The 23,761-nt window shown below is 34.5% G+C and overlaps 1 protein-coding gene across 10 annotated transcripts in view; it reads right to left on the bottom strand.

The window, feature by feature from the left end:
• LOC144446036 (protein 4.1-like) overlaps nucleotides 1-23,761 on the bottom strand; it is an 82,688-nt gene that overhangs the window by 21,919 nt on the left and 37,008 nt on the right. For 8 of the 10 annotated variants that reach the window (XM_078135713.1, XM_078135710.1, XM_078135714.1 and 5 more), the window contains exons 5-8: nucleotides 5,210-5,285; nucleotides 4,076-4,300; nucleotides 3,642-3,729; nucleotides 2,407-2,562 (exon numbers count right to left, since the gene is read on the bottom strand). In XM_078135713.1, the coding sequence (XP_077991839.1) occupies nucleotides 2,407-2,562; nucleotides 3,642-3,729; nucleotides 4,076-4,300; nucleotides 5,210-5,285 (545 nt within the window). The remainder of the gene's footprint in view (nucleotides 1-2,406; nucleotides 2,563-3,641; nucleotides 3,730-4,075; nucleotides 4,301-5,209; nucleotides 5,286-23,761) is intronic. The other 2 variants (XM_078135715.1, XM_078135707.1) reach the window with 1 other exon arrangement.

Here is a 23,761-nt window from a genome sequence, read left to right on the forward strand (position 1 = left end):
AACCTCCTCATACCTTACTGTACTATATTTATTATATCTTATACTAATTACTATTTAATATTTTTAATGCCAAAACCAAAACAGTTGATCAGAGAAGCCTCTACAAAATGTTGCTGTTTTTCATACAGCTTACAAATCACCAGACTGCTTGGATAACAAATAACTGTTCTACTCTTATAACTAATTTTAGCATTTTTTAAACGTTATTGTTTTTCTTCTGCAGAAGGCAACCGTTGACAGAGTAACTTAAAAAAGTTTTTGTCTGCAAGAATCTCAAAAGAACTTCTTCTCATAGTTTTGGTATACATATGAATTACTGCTACACCAGTATACCATATTTGGTATACATATGAATTACTGCTACACCAGTATACCATATTTGGTATACATATGAATTACTGCTACACCAGTATACCATATTTGGTATACATATGAATTACTGCTACACCAGTATACCATATTTGGTATACATATGAATTACTGCTACACCAGTATACCATATTTGGTATACATATGAATTACTGCTACACCAGTATACCATATTTGGTATACATATGAATTACTGCTACACCACTATACCATATTTGGTATACATATGAATTACTGCTACACCAGTATACCATATTTCAGACTTGTGCATGAGAACTGTTTAGGTTTTGGCAGTTATGTCCTGTACAATTCCAGCTGTTAAGAGTTAAATCCTAACCATGCCAATACTTACACCTGTCTTAACCCAACTTACCTTACTTTACACCATGCTTCAGCATTCAAAAACAATAACAAAGAGTCTAAGATATACCTAAATACAGCTAGGACCAGAATAGTTAAAACAACCCATTTAATGTACTCTTGATAGTTAACTTAACTATTTGGACTTTTCCAAGAGAATTTAATTTAATTTGACATTTGGTTTGCTGTGGGGTGAAATTATATGTACCTGTACTTATAAAGATATGAAAATTAATCAAACAACACACTGTATCATGGGCTGTGTTTGGTTAATAAAGACACATTATTGTGTTTATTATTATAAAGACACATTATTGTGTTTATGAACTAAACACAGAACATGATACGTTGTATTGTTTGATTTAAACACAATAGTGTTGTTATTGTTGTTGTTGTTGTTGTTGTTGTTGTTGTTGTTGTTGTTGTTGTTGATTTATTATGAGTCCCTCATTAACAAGACAAAATAAACATGTTTTCTTATTTAGTGCATTTAAAGTCAGAAGCAGCTAGTTTTGAGCCAATGTACAGCTATTATAAGGTTGTCACTGATTGGATAGTGGTGATGTGAAGCTATTACAAGGTTGCCACTGATTGGACAGCAAACATATATTGTATCACTCATTAACAATACAGCAAACAGATGTGCTTGCTTCCTTTGTTGTCGAACCAATCAGAATGAACCTTACTAAATGCTTCCCAATATCTGCTAGTTCCAATTATTCCCAGAGATTGTTCAACCAATTACCCCAAATTTTATAATATATATTGATGTCCCACTCTTAGCTGGAATTGATAGGATAATACTATATAACACTGACTACTAACACATACAGTAAATTTAGTGCTTAGACTAAGTATATTCTCTGTGGCTGTTACTAAAAGGCAGTGCACAGTACAAGTAAGTCTATCAAAAGTTAACACATTTTCTAACAGATACTGCACTCTTCTACCAGTTACAAAGTTCATCTTGGTAAATGTCCCCGTTGATAAAACTGAACTATATTCTTTTCTAATTCAATAATGCCTCAAGAGAACCTCTCTTCATTTCATAGGTAATGTGGAGAGAGACGTATACCATGATGAACGCAGTAAAGTTGTGTAGCTAACAGCCATATAGTTTTATACGTGCTTTTTGAGTTAATCACAGACAAGCAAGACATCTTCACAAGGGTCTTACAAAGCACATGGGTCCACAGACTTGGACTGTTGAGGGCAGTATACAACCAAAAAAGTTCTGACCATAGAATGAATTCAAGTCTGTCATTAGAAACCTTTATGAAATCTGTAAAGTTCTGTCCTAGAGGGCAGTATACAACCCATAATGGTCTGACCATACAAGATAATAGTTTACAACCTGTGGTCTCACCATAGAGGGCAGTATACAACCTGTTACGGGCTGCCCATATAGGACAATATACAACTTGTAAAGTTTCAACTTAAGACAGAAGATAGCCTGTGGAGGTCAGACATTAGCCACAGATATACAATCTCTGAAGGACTGGCTGTAGGGGCAGTATATATAACCTTTGGTCTGACCACAGAGGACAGTATACACCCTCTCATATTCTGCCCATAGAGGGCAGTTTTCCTGTTACCAAGCCTGTGGACTTGTAGCAGCAGAAGGAATACACTACCACAGTGGCTTCATGCGGGTGAGATTAAGTAAAGGGTTCTTACTACCTCTCCTGGTCTGATCTTGATGTAGAAGTTGTTTCTCTTGTATGAGATTTTGAGGATTTTAGGCCATGCAAAGCGGTTTATCCTCAGCCTGTCACGATAAATCAACAGGCCATTCGCACAGACACCAAGCATAATGTCTACGCCTTCTGAATCCTGCCGATAAAAAAAAAAGAAAAAATCATAAGTTGACCATGAAATGAATAGAAAGCATTTCAACTGCTTTGTATACTAAAACAGAACACCACATTATTTGCTAGCATAATATACATACCACCTATGTTATATGTACTAGTATAACTCTTAGCTGCGGGTGAGAGGTTATGTAGTCAGTAACACAACAGAAAACTGTACACTTTGTTGTGTGTACAATTAGGAAGATACTTCCTAGCAGCAACTGATCTGCTCTGTTTTCAAATTGTGATTTCTTAGATATTTTAATATCTATATTTTTCAGTCACATATTTTGTATATGTCTTGCTTTAATGTCTTTCACATTTCTATATGGTAATTTCGATATTACTGTCATTTGGTGAACACACATCATTGTAAGTAAACAATAAAACTGACAAAGCCATGGTGGACAGCTGGTGAAAGTGTTGGTGAGCTACTAGTATAGTCTGAAAGATCCAGTCAGCGTTTGTATTTATAGAATACATTCAACCCGGGGTGGTGAGTGGTTACATTCAACCCGGGGTGGTGAGTGGTTACATTTAACCCGGGGTGGTGAGTGGTTACATTCAACCCGGGGTGGTGAGTGGTTACATTCAACCCGGGGTGGTGAGTGGTTACATTCAACCCAGGGTGGTGAGTGGTTACATTCAACCCGGGGTGGTGAGTGGTCACATTCAACCCGGGGTGGTGAGTGGTTACATTCAACCCGGGGTGGCGAGTGGTTACATTCAACCCAGGGTGGTGAGTGGTTACATTCAACCCGGGGTGGTGAGTGGTTATATTCAACCCAGGGTGGTGAGTGGTTACATTCAACCCGGGGTGGTGAGTGGTTACATTCAACCCGGGTGGTGAGTGGTTACATTCAACCCGGGGTGGTGAGTGGTTACATTCAACCCAGGGTGGTGAGTGGTTACATTCAACCTGGGGTGGTGAGTGGTTACATAAATAAACCAAAGACTGGACCTTTCAGACTACTACTAGTATTTACTTGGTGCAAAATGAACTGAAATCTACGAAAATAAAATAAACCTTTAGCTAAAAGCAGAAAGAGTATATCTTACCCTTGCATGGTGAAGGTCCACTCCATACATTGCTAATTTCTTAGCATTCTCCAAATAATGAAGCTCAGCCTCAGCTGGGGTCTGTCCCCTGAAAACAAAGACACAACATTTCATATCATTATCATTAAATTCTATTTGTAACAGTTTTACCAAATCAGGAAGGAATTACCTCCCGACATTAACAGTTTTACCAAATCAGGAATATATTACCTCCCGACATTAAAAAAGGCAAGATATGGAAATGTATGCAAGTTTTTAACCAACTTTCCTTTCTAGTACTGGAGATTGCAAACTTTTGCTTCATTCACTTTATTATTGTTTTTAGACCCTGAAAAAGACCTTCCATGTGGAATCAAAACGTCGGCAATAAAGCTTTAACACAGACTAATGGACTTTTTAACTTTTTTTATCAAACATGATCCTAGAATACTTACTTGTGGGTCTTGTGTAATTCCATAATCTTTTCTTCCAGGTCTCTGGTTTGGTTGGGAGCAAAACGGAAATCAGATAGGTATCCTGCATCTGTGCCGTGTTCTTCTGGATCATAGTCTCCTAGTTCTGCTTGTACAATGTATGAACCTAATAATGCATGGGTTACAAATGAACATGGCAATTTCCCTTTCAGAATATCATCTCTCAACTGTAACACCAAGTTATACCTGCAAAACAAATATGAAAATATGAAAATATTTGCTATGTCTATTCAAGATTTGAAATCATAGTGGTTCAATTGTTAGAATAGCTGGCTCTAAATCTGTATTTCATCAGACAAAGACACAGCACAGCTTTCAGTTTCTGAATGACTAAAGTCTATCAAAGGGCACAATGCAAACAGCCCCTTGTATGCCAAGTCAACTCAGCTACATAAATAGAGACATGGTTTGATAGATGTAATAGGAAGGATTTATCCTCTACAGGTCAAAGTTCATATGAAAGATGATGGCTATGACAGGATTAGGGACAATCCTTTGCAATTACAGTGTCTATGCTCCCTGGGGATTTGAAGTATGACAGCAGTTGTGTTGTTATAGGTCTGTGCCAGTAGTAACAATTGTACGGTACTTTAAGCACATAAGTACTAAAATTCTAACCAATTCACAACATGATTTGATAAGGTGAGTGCTTTTAAATGCCAACTGTCAGTCTTGTTCACTTGTGATAGATAACACTGTTTACTATCAACTGTAAACTGTCAGTCTTGTTCACTCTATGATAGATGACGTTGTTTACTATCAACTGCAAACTGTCAGTCTTGTTCACTCTATGATGGCGCTGTTTACTATCAACTACAAACAGTCAGTCTTATTCACTCTATGGTAGATGGCGCTGTTTACTATCAACTGTAAACTTTCAGTCTTGTTCACTCTTATGATAGATGGCGCTGTTTATGATCACATCACTTTGTGCTGTGATCAGGGAGAATGCATCTAGAGACCTTAGTGTCTTAGTATTGTCTCCCATCTCTGCACAATATGTTACTTTAACACAGTATCTTAATGCATGATATGAATGTGTCTTTACTCAAATCATAAATTGATATAATAATAATTGTACATGGATTAAGTTACCTTGTGATATCTTCTTGTAACTGAGAAGGATCTGGTGGATAAAATTTGACATTGAAACTAAAAACCCATGGACCACCTGTAATACAAGCAAAGTACAAAAACAATTAGTACTGCTATCATAAGTTGGGAATAGTTAACCAAGGTATATTCAAATGTCTGAAATTCAAACTATCCACTATACTAACACAGTTTCCTCTTTCAAATCAGTCTTTTGTTGGTGTTACTCTTTTAAAGTTGCTTGTATTGTCTAGGTTGTTGATATTAATGATGTTGTGGTTGTTATTGGCGTCGTCATTGTTTTGAACACTAATATCAAATTTTACATAAAATATTCACTAATCAGAGATATTTATATTGACATTCAAATGACATAACATATTCACACATTACCACTTTACTTTCTCATATTCACATTATACCGTTCACTAACACTTACTTACATTTGGATTAACTTTCTTACACACATACATTCATATTCATATTCATACATGTATACCAAGTGCATTCATTTTCTCATTCACATTCTTACACACACGCAATCACATTCATACACCACTGCATTCATATTCTCATTCACATTCTTATTCAAGTATATTCATATTCACATTCTTACACACATGCAATCACATTCATACCACTGCATTCATATTCATATTCATATTCACATTCTTATTCAAGTATACTCGTATTCAACTAAGAAGGCAACACTATACACACAACTAACAAACAACAAAACATTCAACCATCAGAGCAAACTCCATGTTCAACAAACACAAAGACTGCTTGTAAGGTAAAACAAGATTTGGAACCTAAAATAGCTGCACATACTTTAATTTCTAAAAGTTTCATTTCCATTAAAACTTTCAACTCCTCAGGCCATTTACATTTAATTACATCTTTTATATTTGTAATATTTTAATCAGTTTGAGATATTCGTTTAATTACTTCAATGGATTACACATAGCAAGTAAGGGAAAAACACATGCCACGACATCTTATCCTAATGAAATACCCTATCCATTTACAAATAGGCCTGTCTGCATGCAAGACATCATACTGGTATGTTTGTTTGTTAATTCTTTTGTTTTCTTTTGAGCATAAACTGGAACTACTTCCATTACAGACTATAAGACTATATTTCAACTCTACTAAACCATACTATTTCTATAAATAGACCATCAAAAGCAGCTGTACTCTCACTACACCAGCCATGGTTTACCCAATGAACACTTCCCATTGACCTGTCAAAATCAAATCCATTTCCCGACACATTTACAATGAACAAATTTGAATTTTCTTGCAAATTTTTGTCAAATCCCATTATAATTATAGTCTGAAATTATAAAAATGTAAATTATTCATCAGTTTATACCAAAATTATTGTTTTAAAAACACTCTATTTTCAAATATTTCTAAAAATAAAGTTTTGGTATTTTTGTTTTTACACAGGTCTTGTTGTAAACACTGGCACACTTCAGACAGGATAAAGCAGCACTATATAAATATACAAATTAGCAGGAAGACTTGGTGGGAAAGGAATCATTTCAAGTTCCCTCATATCTTGACTTCTTCTATTACACTGAAGTCTTTTATTCTAAACCCATGTCTGCAAGATTTCAATTATTGACAGCCTAAAGATTGGCTTTCTACAACACCATCATCCATCCCTTAAAGTACGTTGGCTTCCTACAACACCAATCATTCGTAAGTATGTTGGCTTCCTACAACACCAATCATCTCCTGAGCAGGTTGGCTTTCTCTGGTACAATCTCCTACAAAATCTCATCATTTTTATCATTTTGATTTAATTTCAGTTTGGGTTTTTAAAATCACATTAATCATCATCACAATTTCATCTATTTTTATTTGATTTGTCAAGCTTCCTTTCTGTCACTGCAGGTGATTACTGATAAAATATCAACAGAGGTGGGGGTGGAAAACTATCACAATTCAATTTCACATTTTACTTGTTAATCATTTAAATTGACAGAATTGTGTTTTGGTGCCAGCCTCAAAATAACATAAATGAAGTTTGTATTAACAAGCCCAACAGCAAAGACCAAAAATGTTAAAACATCTGCATATAACGACATGCAGCAACTACTAGAACCTAATATATAATTATATTATATGATATAGCACATGACATATTTATAACACATCACAAATTGTATTATTACATCGGTGTGTCACTCCGCCAGTGATGAAAGATGGCATTTTTTGTTGCAAGTCAAAATGATGAAAATTGAATTGTGTGTGTGTGTGTGTGTGTGTGTGTGTGTGTGTGTGTGTGTGTGTGTGTGTGTGTGTGTGTGTGTGTGTGTGTGTGTGTGTGTGTGGTGTCTGTGTATGCGTGTCTGTGGGAGGGTGTTATATACATGTAGATTTGCATATTTAATATGATATGTAAAGCAAATGTAATGTAGTTCTGTTTTAAAGATTAAATCTTATGGAAATAGTGCCAAGGCAAAACATGTCAAATATATTATTTATTTAGAACAAAAGACAGCCTTTTATGATTATAGGAGAGTTTAAACTTTAGTACAGAGTGATTAACCTAAAAGGTTCTTACAAGTGGACAGACTTTACCATAAATGACAGATTTAAAGCTTTAAATACATCCATAAATCTATCATAATTCATAGTATCAACAATTCAATTCTATTAGCAGACAAATCAATGTTATAAGTACACAAATAGGTATCCTAAAATGTTCAGTTACTAGTACACACAGCTATCAATCAATAGACTTGAACCTTCACCTCCACATCCCAGGATGGGTTATTTTACTGACCAACTACATGTTCCTAGTACAGTAATTGTTCAGTTACTAGTACACACACCAATGGACTTAAACCTTCACCTCCATATACCAGTATGGGTTATTTTATTTTTACTGAGTGAACTAGATTATGTATGCCTTTCAATTCATAATAGAAATTTGTGACATATTTGAAATATGCCCAATGGTCTGTGGTATGTGAAGTCAGTATGTGGAGCAGGGCAATTCATACAATATTACATCTTTGTTGACAGTGACAGCTGACTGGGTGTTGGTAGTATAGTAAACACACACTTGGTGTTACCTACTTTATATTTCTATGAGGAGAATCCAGTTATGACTATGTTCAATGTTGATATCATTAACACAACACAAATAATACTGTTTTGTGTTTGTTAATATTCATGCACATTTTGATATGAAAGGACATAATTAGACAGACACAGACAGACAGACAGACAGACAGACAGACAGACAGACAGACAGACAGACAGACAGACAGACAGACAGACAGACAGACAGACACACACACACACACACACACACACACACACACACACACACACACACACACACACACACACACACACACACACACACAAATCTATTTCAGTCCCTAATTACATAAAAGGATGTACATTATGCTATGGAATACCATTTTCATCATATTCTCCTGAAATCCCCTCTAAGATTTGACTGTTATTTTATTTACACTTTCTTAAGTTTAACAAACCAAATTTGGACAAATATTGATACAATTTATTGCTTTCATATAAATATTGATGTATCATTTTATAAAGGTTTATCTCATTCAATTTCATACTGTACATGTATTGTGTTCTCCATTTTGTTCTTTCCACTGCACAACCTGCCATGAACTAACAACTGTTATACAATGACATAACAGATAGGACACCTAAAAATAAGTTTTATCAAAATTTAATGGTAGCATACTGTACATCTGTATCCTGTATCACTTTCTTCATTATCATACATTAATCTATGTCTAAACAATTCTTCAAATTTCAGCAAATTTCATATTTTGAGTTTTCACTAGATAGCACTGCATAATATTGCAATAAACAGCATAATAAAATTATAGTACTTGATAGGTTTGACCCAGCTTTATGGTTCCTTTCACCATATTCTGATTGGCTTCACCTCCACTAAGGTCAGTGGAAATTTACTTTAATACCTTGTGAATAGATAATTTCATATAATCTCACAAGCAGTCATTAATACTAATATTAACCTAAAGAAGCCACATATATCTATTTCACATACCGTAACAAGTCATTAATACAAATATTCACCTCAAATAAGGTCACTTCATATTTCCATTTCACATGATTCAACAAGGTCATTAATATATAAATATTCACCTCAAATAAGGTCACTTCATATTTCCATTTCACATGATTTAATAAGTCACTAATATAAATATTCACTTAAAATAAATTCACTTCATATTTCCATCTCCTATGATTTAAGAAGTCATTAAATACAAATATTGACCTGACTTAAGGTCATGTGGGGTAATTATTTTACTATACGATATTATCAAAATTTGAGAATAAGAGAATATAAGAAAAAATATCCCAAGTTACCAAAAAGGAAAGTACGACTTTGTAGAGACACCAATCCAACTTTAGGTCATTGTACAACAGAGCTAGCTTACTATGAGTACACTATATGTAATAAACTTTTATGTCTCCCTCTGTCACCATATGTATCTTTTATATTTGACAGCTGTACTTCAGGTCATTCATCATCCCACAAGGTCTATCAAAACAATGACCAAAACATGAAGGTTGTCTGACTAACAAATAAAGCCCCGCCTACAATATACCAGTATATCTGACAGCAATCATTAATATCCATGATTATAAATTATGTTTATGATAGTTATATATATATAATTAGTATCTCATAGAGCTGACCTTTTCCACACATTCTACCTACAGGTCAAGTCAGGTAGTTTTATGATTGAAATCATAGTTATGTTGAATGACTGAACATAGTATTTATGTCACACAAAATGTAGGTCAAAACACATGATATGTCTGAGAGTATAAAACTGAGATATCATTTTTTTCAATTAGAATAGTTTTCACTATATCACTGATGTGTTATTTTAGCTGATGTAAAATACCAATGAAAGTATTTTGATAATTATCACTGAATATCTTCCTCAATCAGTGATAAATAGGTCCAGGTGAAACTACATGTAGTCTATGCTACCCATGGCTTAGAATTGCAAGATCTCTCTTCACCCATAGACATGATCTTCAGATTTGAAGCCATGGATAGCCCTCTAGACTAAGGTGAAAGTCAATTTCTCTTTTTGGTGAAAATTAAATTTGAACAAAAATTCATGTACGTTCTAGAACAAGCTATGATAAACACTCTGTACTAGACCAAGTGTTCTCCATTCAGTTTTGCGCCCATTCTCCCTTAACCTCCCCCCTCCCATCTCTTATTACTAGCCACTAATATCACTGACAACACTACTAAAGGAATACTTCAACTATACATCTGGAAGTGTCACATCGTGTGAACTTGGTACCAAATCACTTCCCTACCGTAATCAGTCAGTTTAACAACACAGCCTCTTTTCATAGTTCTGGTTGAGGTAATCTAACATTAAACAATCTACTCTAGTCTATGTGTGAATTCTTAGCAGAATATTTACCAATTCAAGGTCACATCAGATGAATACCAAAGCTTTCTGAAGTCGACAACTTTTTACAACCATAGGGATACCAAGTAATGGAAGTAATCACAGCTCTAAATGGCCTTGACATTGACCTAATTACATATAATGCACTGTTGGCTGGAATTCAATATAAGCACCAACAGCTGTAAAAGACCTTATACATTGTACATTGCCATGGTTACTACCAAAAGACTTTAATGGAAACATTCAGACTTTTAATGGTCATGACATTGATAAAATGGCATGGACAACATTTTGACAAAGTGGAATCTGATGTGAGCATCTACAGTTCTGAAAGACCCTCTACATATGACTGCTTACAACTACAAGCCTTACAAGAATGGACTATTACTTGGGCTTTAATTGGTCATGACACTGACCAAACTACACCAACAACATTTTGACAAACTGTAGTCCAATCTACATTGTAAGCATCTACAGCTGTGGAAGACCCTGTACATATGACTGCTTACAACCACAAGCCTCACAAGAATGGACTATTACTTGGGCTTAAGAATTGGTCATGACACTGACCAAACCACACCAACATTTTCACAAACTGTAGTCCCATCTACATGTAAGCATCCACAGCTGTGGAAGACCCTGACAGTGTATAACTTTACAATTCATCAACAATTACCCAGTTTTTATATCCCACTGTTTGAACAATTTCAATTGTATTCCCTGCTGTTTCTGACAAGGTCTTCTAACAGTCCAACATTTTTCCCATGGCATAATTTTCAGTCATCTTCAGAACTCATTCTGACCTGCTAGTTGGAATTTATTTGTGACACAGAAACACTGAGCTAAGGTGAAAATAATTACCCAATCAAATATTACATCAGAACTTTACATGTAACGGTATAAAAACCTTTGAATGCTTCAACCTTTCCCTTTCAATCAAATATGACAATACATTTTACAGAGAAAATACATTAGTAATTATTTAAAATATGTTGGTAATACAAGTAACATACATTTGTAGTACTAAGCAATAGATACATGTATGTTTACACAGGACACATATCAACAGGAGGGATATATTAGTATACATGTATTTTCAAAAAAGTCTGGAAAAAAATTGATTTCAGTAGTTAAAGTGCACAAGGTTATAGAGTGGGTATTCCAATGTAATTGTTATGTATATGTACATGGATACATGCATGGCTAAATCCATATGTTTAGCATTGATAGCCAGTCAGCAGGTAGGCATCCTGTAGATATTACATGAACCTTGAAGCCTGTACACATACTTTCTCCCACACAGTCTAAGACACTCCCTTAGATTGTTGATTGGGAAAACTTTATTCGTTCAGGTAATGCAGAGGTAGGAGCTTGAAAGAGTGGTTGGCGAAGAAGAGTGGTTGGGGAAGAAACACCTTTATTTTTATAAAATGTTGATTCACTGTCAAATTGTGTAGAAATGAGTGAAGTAACAGTTCATCCCTTCCATTCTCACTCCTCAAGTGTGTCCGCTAATGATAGCCAATTTTTTGTTGTAGTGGGTCAGTATGATAAAAACTGGCATTTCTTGTGAGTGTAACCACATAGTAAGAGATAGGGGAACACCAACGTTTGGTGTGTCACTAGAAATTGTGTGTGTCAGTGGTACGTCAAATTGGCTTAGAGGACATACTGGGTCACCACATAGTAAGAGATAGGGAACACCAAAGTTTGTATCACTAGAAATTGTATAGGGAACACCAAAGTTTGGTGTGTCACTAGAAATTGTATAGGGAACACCAAAGTTTGGTGTGTCACTAGAAATTGTATCGGGAACATCAAAGTTTGGCATGTCACTAGAAATTGTGTATGTCAGTGGTATGTCAAATTGGTTTACAGGGCACACTAGATCACTACATAGTAAGATAGGAAACACCAAAGTTTGGTGTCACTAGAAATCGTGTGTCAGTGGTGTGTCAAATTGGCTTTGAGGGCACACTGCCCCCTGCATATCCCAACTCTGTTGAAAACTTTAAAGATTCATTAACAAGGTTATAAATCAACCTGTAAAGATCCTGATCCCACATGAATTGAAAACGGACATTAACGATGACAAATCATTGCTGTAAGTCAAAAGTCAAAGTGACGTAAGAAAATCTAACAATAGCACTACACACCTGCTAAAATACTTACAACTAAATTTGTAAACTTTCTGTAATAAATCAACTCACAGTGATGTAAGAGCTGACCTGAAATCACCTAAACTTACAGTATTACTGGTAATCTAACGTAACTTTACGAAATGATCAAACAATTCAAAAACTATCTGAACTTAGAATAATATTTCAACTATGTGTAGTCTGTCTACTTGATGGATCTATGACTCCATACTACACATTCACTATAGTGAACAAGTCTACAGGAGTCAAAGATGCAGCAGGTGGAGAGGCTACACTTTCATACATGTATGCAAGTACTACACTGCCTCTAACAAAGTAACTCTGAATCACTGTAAAATATAAGTGACTTGAAAGTTATGGGGAAGAGTTATATACACAGTGTAAGTAAGACTAGTGTAGCTAGGAATCATTAAGATTCATGGCATCATGTCTCAGTGATTGGTTGCTAGGAGACCATGATGGCTAAAGGCAACAATGTCTATAGACTGTTCATCAGTTCACATCAATAACTATGTCTTAATCACAATAATGGAGAACTTTATCTGGCCTTTTTTTGACACAACAGGATGTAGTCTGATGTGTATTGATTTTATAAAAGAATCAGGCAAACAGACTGATCAATCAATCAATCAATCTGACAAACAATATCAATGAGATCCACATTATCTTGTCAATAAGGTGGTAGCAAGCAAGTCAAAATGCAGCAGAAAACACTACAAGCATGAGTGCAAATATCCCTGAGTATCCACTGGAACTCATGTAGCATGGGGTTCTGTTATTATTACATGTTTATCTGAAATGGTATATTTCCATAAAAATCACAACTGTGTGATCACACAATTTTGTGTGCAGTGAATGATCATGTCCTCATTTGCATATCATTTGCATGCAGGTATGCAACAATGTTTTCGGTATTGCACTATAGTGAAAATACCCCTGGTATGAGTGCAGCAATGCAAGTAATCTCTGGTACATATGTAATAGTAATCAATCTTTTAATATTAAAATCTCACTACGACATATCAACAGTATGATGGGGGGTTATCCCCTACATCACAAACAGTGCAGTATATATGCAGTGCACATCCAATTTTATTATGTTATGCACAGGAACCATGATGTACCTTACATGTTTACCAGACAATGTTACTATGGAAACAAAAGATGATGCAATAGATCACTGTAATGATGGAAGTACTATGCACGGAACATTGAGTGAAATGTCAATATTTAGTGGCCATTACATCCCAAATATCTATCTTACCACATATTGTCATCTGTTTATTTGTTTTGACTGACTACTTTCCATTGCAATAAAACACCCCACTGATATATCATTTTTTTCTGTTCCATAGCGATGTGTGATCATTACTAAACTTTGACATTAATATTTAGCATACAGTACCAAAGTAGATTCAATATAAGATATATTGTGACGTGGTTGTCAATCGGCCATCACTCTCTGTAACTCTCTGATATAGCACGTATCCTAGAGACTACTAGTGCCACGAAGACATGACTAGATGAAATCAAATATGTCATTATAATCATATTTGTACACATTAATATTCATATGTACATTTCTCTGATATCAAATATTGGAGGCTTTCAGCATAGACCCTATAATTATGTTTGTTCAAATACACAAATATAGTTACAGTGTACTGCTAAATTTAGAGGAAGTAAAAAAACAGAGCTTATGCTATCGGTACTTGATTACAAATCAACATAATTTTGTTAATTTCACCTGCATCAGATTATGGTGTCTAGATTAGTGCAATCTTTAATAAATGTTGTAGGTCAAAATGATGAAAATTGGGTTTACTTTCTACTCAACACATAGTAAAGGATTATGAAGGACATCACACGAAATTGCTGTAAAAGGTGCAACAAATTGATGTATAAGAGGTGAATCAAATTGATGTATAAGAGGTACATCAAATTGATGTAAGGGTTGGGGCACATTTGTTTTGATAAGTGTAAATATTTCAAATTATATCAATTTCACCAATTCATTTTTAGATTAAGTAGTTGTAGCAAGAGTTATAAATGTCATATTATATGATTGATAATTATGCATAAAAATGTGCGTTCGTGTTAATTAAAACTCAGGAAAATGACACTGAATGTCATATAGGTAAAATTACATTGAAAAGTAGATTTGTAAAACTTATAGTTACCAAAGCTGGCCTCAAAATGACAAAATACCTATCACGGCCATAATAACATTTAATGACTTTAACCTGTATTCATATTTCAATGTCATAAAAATACTGACAAAATTGTTCTTCAAAAGAGAGATAATTACTTACTTGGTAATACATGCTATTAATAATATAAATATCATTGCTTAAAAATGCCAAATTGTTTGTGGTGTTAATTACATCGATACATTCTGGATACAAATGAGGAGCCTCAACTCAGGAATATGGAATATAAATATTGAAGGATAAATAACAGCGTCTATGCGTCTCACATACTGACATCTGAAGTTGATGAATGTTGTTGTCGAGGGTAACAGGGTCATATAGACGTCATCATTTGCATACAAATGAAGTGAGAAATTGGGCCGGCCCATTTCATTTTCAACATCAGTATTTAATTTACATGTAATAATTTACTGGTGTCTAGTCATGGTCGACAGCTCATAATACTGTGGTTCCAACAATTTCCCTAATGGATTGGTAATGCAATGAAGCATATAGTCTACATGTCTCCTCCTTAGTAGTTTTGTGCTGACTAGTAATACTTATAAATGTTGTTCTCTTTTATAACAATTTTATAGCAGGAATAATTGTCATTTTGTTTCACACCTAAGCTTCTAAAACCATTTCTATACAACATCAAGTTCTGGGTGGATAGATTTATGGACAGACTGATAGGTGAAATTGATGGGTGGACAAAGGGAGGGAGGGACTAAGGGAGGGAAGGGGAGGGATGGGATGGGCTGGGCTGCATGGATGGATGGATGAATGGATGAATGGATGGATGGATGGATGGAAGTCTGTATGTGTGCATGTATGGGGATGTGAATATACATGTAAGTTTCATATATGTGCACAGAGTGAAAATAATCATCCATGTGTATGTATACCAACGTGTTTAAACATTGAAGTCACATATGTGTCCGTCTGTTTGTCTGTCTGTCTGTCTGGACAGAAAGATGGATGGATGGATGGATACATAGCACGAGACCAGTCAGATTATTAATACTGTACTGCTATCATCTTTACATGAAGACACGATTGATGATCATTGAGAAAACTTGACAACGACATCAATATTTCACTAAAACATGACAGAAACACCAAACACATTAAAAATTTAAAACTACATTTATCTCTCAGATCCTATCTTTTACACTTGTATGCCTAGGCACGAGTGATTTCTACTTCCATAGTACTCTAAAAATCTTCACAGCGATATCTTATGGTTTAGAAAATCTGTACAACTTGACTTGATAATGGAATATTACCGCTCACTAATACACACCAACTCTGAAAGAATAAAGTTGCTTGCCCATAGATCATGACCTGATGAAGATGAAGATGAAGATGACTGTCATTTGTTGAAATATTGGAAGACTCTTGATATTAAATTGTACTATTGATGGACAAAATTCACTTTTGCTATAGCTTCTAACCCATTCAGTAAGTTTAAAATATTTTTTAAGTCTACTTTCGAAAATGTACACATTTATATCGTTATCATTCTATGTTCATTTTTTCTGTCACATGACAGGAAAGATGTTAGCAGCTACAGATTTTCTATTCAATGTTTGGGAGTAAGATAGACATTTGACAATGTTCAATGTTATCTTTGACTTCAGGGACACATTCTGAACATAAAAAGAATTGAAAATTGAAATGTCATTGAAAGTACCTGGATGTGAAGTCTGATTTCCGTCACCAAAACTGATTATTTGTCAAATGTGATGCCCGGAAGTGTTTACTTTTCATGACGTTGCAATGACATCATCCACTTATACAAATGAGCATCAATTTATTGAAATATCCGATTCATTTCACCCGTTGCTAAGAAAACGAACAGTATCAGTAGAAAAACATAAGGTTTCCCTGGATTTTTTTTTTTTAATCTCACGGCTACATTTAAATGTCAACAGTAAGATTAATAAATGTCATCAGTTCAAATCTCTTTCGCCTGCCAGCATTTACACAACTTTTGAATTAATATTTCCCAGTAATGACTTCAAACTTAGATTTGGTGCAACTTGTACGCCATCATAACCACCTATAAATTGATCTATTAGTAAGACAACTCCAAAATTTATCAGGTGACTGAAAACTCATTTCCTGAAAAGACATAATGATATTTGGTTAGTATTATGCATACATGTACAGTAAAACTGGTTAAAGAACCCTGGAAAATATGGCCTATGACCTCTGACTGTCAGATATGACAAACTACAAATATTCAATTTTATAAATGTAGCAAATTTTTTTTTAATCCCAAATAAATGCAACTCATTTCCAATATATCGCACCAAAATAAATTTGTCACAAAAAAAGAAGTTTCTTTGAAATAACATGTTCTGATAATTTTTGTGGGGGAAAATTTGTTGTATGCTAAAAACTAAAGTAATGGCAAGAAAATAGAAATATAACTTGGGAATTCTATTTTTCCTCTGTACCACTTTACCCAACTCAATAATAGTGATAATTTTCAAACAGAAAGGAAACACATAAACCACTACTCAGGAAAATTGAAGTGTACAACTAGGGAATTATATTTTATAACTATCTGTCGGGCATTAAATCTATCTCATGTAAAGCGCTCAATTTCACATCTAAGTAACCTAAATTTGTTTCAGAAAAACGTTAAGATGGATTTCAAATTCACTGTTACCATGACAACCATTTCATCACGCGATTAGAAATTGTTCAGTCAATTACAACTATTGGAGGCGATACATGTGGAATGGAAAATTAATTCCCATTCAGCTCTGAGTGGACAATGTTCACTGTTCTTGTGTAATGGTTATATTTTAGTGAACAGTAGTTGTACTTTTTCCAATTCCAACTCAAGCGTAAGAAGGCAAAATAATGAATCACTTCCCTTTATTTCCTGCATTCAGTATAACTAATAGTCTAAAGAACAGGCAGTAAGTAAGTAAAAATATACAGAACTATTACAAGTGTCCTTTCAAAATTTAACATTATATTTTTTCACATCTATTTTCTCAATAATTTGTCTTACCATACTTCTCTTGTACAGGGTTTTTGAATCCCTTAAACTGATAAAGCCAATGTTTTCAGATTTAGCTCATTCTGTTATACATGTATATGCTACATTGAATTTACAATAATAGAATTATACCATTGTCAGTAATATTTATTAAAAACCGGGGAAAGTAATGGCAATTTTGAGAGTTTTGACTACTATTTCGAACACAGCAGAACCAACGACGTAGACACGTGTTGTCGTGGAATGGAAAGACCAGAGTATATGTTCCACATTTTTTGTTGAACCTGGTTCGTGCATGGTATAAAATACAATGTCCTGTAATAATGTTTAATTTGATAATGATTTAGTAATATGGATTTCACTGTAAAATTTGTTTTAAGTGATAGAATCAAATATTAATCTACCTAAATTTATGATTAATCATTTGTCTATCCACTGTGAAATGACAAAATAATTGACCACATCTTAAATTGTGTGACAGTGATTACATTTTATATTAGGTTCACATCCACATACATACATGTACATCAGGACTCAAAATTAACAGTAGTCCCATGCCTACACGCTACCATGGGGCTACCATAATTTGCAGCTGGTAGCCCACTCAACCTACCACTGATTATGTGATGAAGATGAAGATCTATGGACATGAAAGTATTTTAATAACACACATATTTCCATAGAGGAAATCTGTTTTCAGTTCAGGAATATGGGACCACAGGTCACAATCCTTGGGCTACCAATTTCTGAAATTGGTAGCCCACTAGGACTGCCGAAGAAAAAAGTTAATTTCGATCCATAATATATGTGTAAAGACAAACCAGTACGAATATACAGTCTTTGATCTATGATCACATTTTGGAGCACTCCCACAATAAATATATTATAATGATGGATTTCACTAAATGACATACCATGACATTACAGAAACCTTACAATAATAACAAAATCTATTCATCTAATTTGTGTCTCCAAGCCACAACAGGTAAAATACTGCTGGAAGATATATACTACAATGGTGAACCCTTGCAATACACTCTTTAAACTTTATCACCACTGTACTAACCTTTGAAGAATGTGTCCCTGTCAGGCATCAGTAATATCCACATCAATAACATACACTACAGCAAATAAATTGGTGACACAATGACAAATCTATACTGTATGTTTGAACACAGGGTAAATTGTGACAAAGCAGTTGGACTGACACACACACACACACACACACACACACACACACACACACACACACACACACACACACACACACACACACACACACACAGAGACAAGGAGAAAGACAGTCAGAGACAGACAGACAGACAGACAGACAGACAGACAGACAGACAGACAGACAGACAGACAGACAGACATAGACAGACAGCGCAAGACACATGTGTATGTGTACGTGCATGTGTGCATGTATGCATGCATGCATGCATACACACATGCACACACACACAATGGTTGAGCAGCACCTTCATTGTAAGTAATATGCAAAATTTTGTGAGTTCCCTGGCAATTTATGCAGGATATTTTCATACCCCTGCAGTGCTGTTCACCAGGGTTCTAAACCCTGGTGAAAACATTGACAAGAACACTTTCATTTTACAGACAACAAAACACACACAAACAAAAGAAAACAGTTACACATACACACTGTTTGCAATAGAAATGACTAAATTCATTTAGAACATTCTAAAAACAAACATTACATGTTCTGAATATGATTGGACTTTTTATTTTTTCAACAACTGTTCAACATTACCAGTAGAAAATTCAACATTTGGTATTCATTCATTCGATGTCAAAAAAGCTGTCACTTTCTGCAATAGAGTGTGTGATAATAAATGTAACAGCTTGTCTGTGTTTTCAAACCACCGACATCAGTCAACCTGCAATTCTAACCACACAGCTGGATAACATTCTGTACAGTGACTACTCTACAGGCTATACAAATTAACATATTCAAATGAACCAACGCCCACTCACACTGGATATAGCACTGCATAAAATGTTTGGACTAAAATGGCATAGTAATATTTGTGTAGGATATTACAAAATGAGACATTCTCAGCAAAGCTAGAAATCATGGAGAACATCGGGATAACAGAGCCTCATCACTTTGTGTCCATAGATACACAAATGTAGCAAATATTGTCACTATCTGTGCAACCAATCGTTGCATGAATCACAGCAGTACTTTTTTACTGAATTACAATGATATATGTTCAAAACAAATAAAAAACTGATGACTACATATATACAATATAACACTATTACTGGATATCTGGCTTTCTTTGCTAGCTTCATATTTCTAAATAAATTATATACTTTGTTATTTAGGCTCTGCAAATGTTATCCTCACTGTATTAATACACTTCCATTAAATTATGACCAGGAAAAGGTTGAGAGCTGACAGGAGACTCTAAAGATTTGGATCACTTTACTGAATGAATTACATGTATATGTGATGTGATGTTATCAATGACAGACACCAAATTATCTTTAGTGATAATCCACTTTAAGGTAAAAGCCAGTCACAGGATAAAGAATTCATGGAAGACACAAGGATAGAAGATTGTTATCACTTTGTGGGGATGATTTCTACTAACTGCTAAATGAATTAAATGGTATATCAATTTATGGCTCAACAATTCTAAATATATCTCAGCATTACAGATACAGCAAATCATAGCCAGGATAAAGATCAAAACTGGCATACAAGCAAGATATTTATGACTTTCAGGATAAAGTTCACAACTGACATATAAGCAAGATTTTTATCACAGATGTGACAGAGCTATAAACGGAATGAATTAGATAAGATGTCACTATTATACTAAAGCTGACTGTTCAATCTATTGCAGCACATGAACATTACAGTCATGTACTTAGTGAAAATTATCTCTAGAAATAGAAGAGCTTACAGCTGACATGGATGCAAAACAGTGTTTATTACTTTAGAGAGTGGAATATCATGTCACTACTATCCCAAACTGATAGAGTGTAATCGTTATCTATTTCATTCCAGTCACATATCATGTACAGAAAGAAGAAATGATGACAGATGTAAAGGGCAAAGATTTGAATCACAACAAAAATGGTGTATAAAACTAGATGAATTAAACAGTGCATGACTGATATCAACAACTGAGCTCTGAACAATCCAAGTAATTTACGGAGAGTAAATCACATCAAGGTAAGATTTCCTAGAAGACTAAAAGGTCAAGATTTTCATCACTTCACTTGAAATCAATAAAGCTGAGTAATCTTTTGGTGTAATTCATTCATACAAAATCATGTACGAAACGATCCTTAAGGACAGACATCATTACAATATATTGAGTGATATAGAATCACATAGGATTTATATATGTACAGTCACGTCAGTGTTTTTGCTAAAGGCCACAAGTAGGTAAATATCTACCAAGGTTCCCTAAAAATTAGGGTAGATTGTAGGGGCAACTGCCACTTTTACACTCCCACCCATCACTCTCACTTCCTGTTACCTAAGTTCCAAACCTTAGCAAAAACAATGCACTTGTCCAGTTGTCAGAAATTCCTGGTTGTATTTTTGGCATCACATTCTAGGAATTCTTCACAGTATATATAAAACACTAAGTGTAATTTCACTTATTGCAACAGAGAGTCTACAATGTGAGGTATAGCAACATAATCTAAATCTCATGACTTACTATTTCATAAATTTCATAAATTTTATTTTCCAGGAATCTCAAAGTTTAGTTACATTTTTCCAGGATTGGTTTAAAATTCCTGGACTTTCCAGAAACCCATGAACCCTGGCCACAATTGGCATGTGAGAAGCACAGTTTTCAGTTCCTTGGTTGATCTTTTAGAATTCACAGACTCTTGACATGCTTGCATTATCATTTATAATCCAATAATGATTGTCATTTTTCTCTGATGGATCAGTTTCATAAGGTCAAACTGTTCTCATTCTACAGGCAGCGGATATTAAATTCTATGCTTTCACACATCACAATATCTGATGTAGTTTATGCCACAATTAACACTTCACTGCTTGAAATAATCCATCTAAACATTATTTTCATATCAAGTTCCACCATATCATTTCAACATTTTAAAGACTCTAAAACACATTACTCATTCATTGAATCAAATCATATTTTTTCAGATAAACTTGTTCTTGTTTTTAGTTTAAAGGAGATGCCTATCTGACTTGACATACAAGCTTAACAAGTGTCTGGGCTACTTTTAGTACACATTGCATTTTTATGATTCTAAAACCCGCTTTCACAAATAAAGGGAAATGATGCAAAATGCACACATTTATTTATCATAGTTGTAGCAATAATCCTTTGGGCACAATGTTAAAAAGTGTAACATAAAAGTGGTATTATTTTTACCATAACTCTAAAATGAGCTTTGAATACTATACTGGTATAAAGTAAATTTTCACTTGCAGTCGTTTAGTCGTATGCAAATATATTCTACTAACTTTGTATATGCTTACAGACAGATTTCATGACCTTCACTGTATAGACAACATTCTGTCACAGTAAACCTATGCTGTCTATTAACATTTGATTGAAATTCAGAACACAGCATTCTTCTCTGTCCAGCAAAACACCACTTGACAAACATTGTTATGCAAAGTGTAACAGCTACTCACTTGTCTGGTACAAAGTGGAAACTGCATACCAATCTAGAATACTAGGGTCTTCTTTTACTTGCACTATATTTGATAACAGAGTTAAGGGCTTTACTTTCACTGTATTTGATAATGGAGTACAGAGCTTTTACCAATACTGATTTTGATATCACTGTACAAGGCTTTTACTTTCACTGTATTTGATATCGCTACAAGGTTTTTCACAGGAATTTTATACCTAGCATTAGAAAGTGTTAGTATGTAAGTTTTGAAATATTTTCATATCATTGTTGAGATTAGTATTCCAATACTTTGGACATTAGCTGTGGAATTTAATTAATCTGTAAAATGTCTTAGAATATACATGTACACTTTAACATAAGGGCGAGTAATGTACATGGTGAAATGTTATTGATTTAGAAATCACTTTTATTGTACCCTCCTACAGGTCTTTTCTGGATTACAGTCCCACCCCTCCCCAACCCTTTCACCAATCACCACAACAACCTCTTCCTTCTGACAACCAGCTACACCCTAATTCAACAAACCTGGACACATTAAACAGTGTAGAATACAACCCCACTGCAGAGAGTTTTCATGATGACACAAACTATCCCTATCCCTAGTACTAACACACACAGGAAATTTGCATAACACAATAGTGTTAGTTTAATAATTTCAACAGTTCAAGAAATTTTACCATGGAAGCCATGACTTTATAAAGACCTATACACAGACCCCTGAAATACAGTCATGCAGTTGTCATTACATATAATACACTATAGGCTATTAAACTTTGCAGGTTTCTGTACGTAAACAATACAGACTGTATAAAGGCAAACTAATCTGTATTCTAGTAGTGTCTGAAGTCAACTAGCTAGGGTTTGTACTGACAATAGAAAATAATAATCTAGTCACCTAATACACTAATGACTACATCACCAGATATACATATAATCTACCAATTTCTTTCATGAAAACATCTCCAATTATCCTCTGAACCTCTTGGTGAATATTTCAATTTGACACCTATTACACAGAATAAGCTTGTACAATAGTGTGTAGCCATGATTACATTCCTATGGGATCT

This window comes from Glandiceps talaboti, chromosome 14, assembly GCF_964340395.1.
Source record: "Glandiceps talaboti chromosome 14, keGlaTala1.1, whole genome shotgun sequence".
Taxonomy (NCBI): Eukaryota; Metazoa; Hemichordata; class Enteropneusta; family Spengelidae; genus Glandiceps; species Glandiceps talaboti.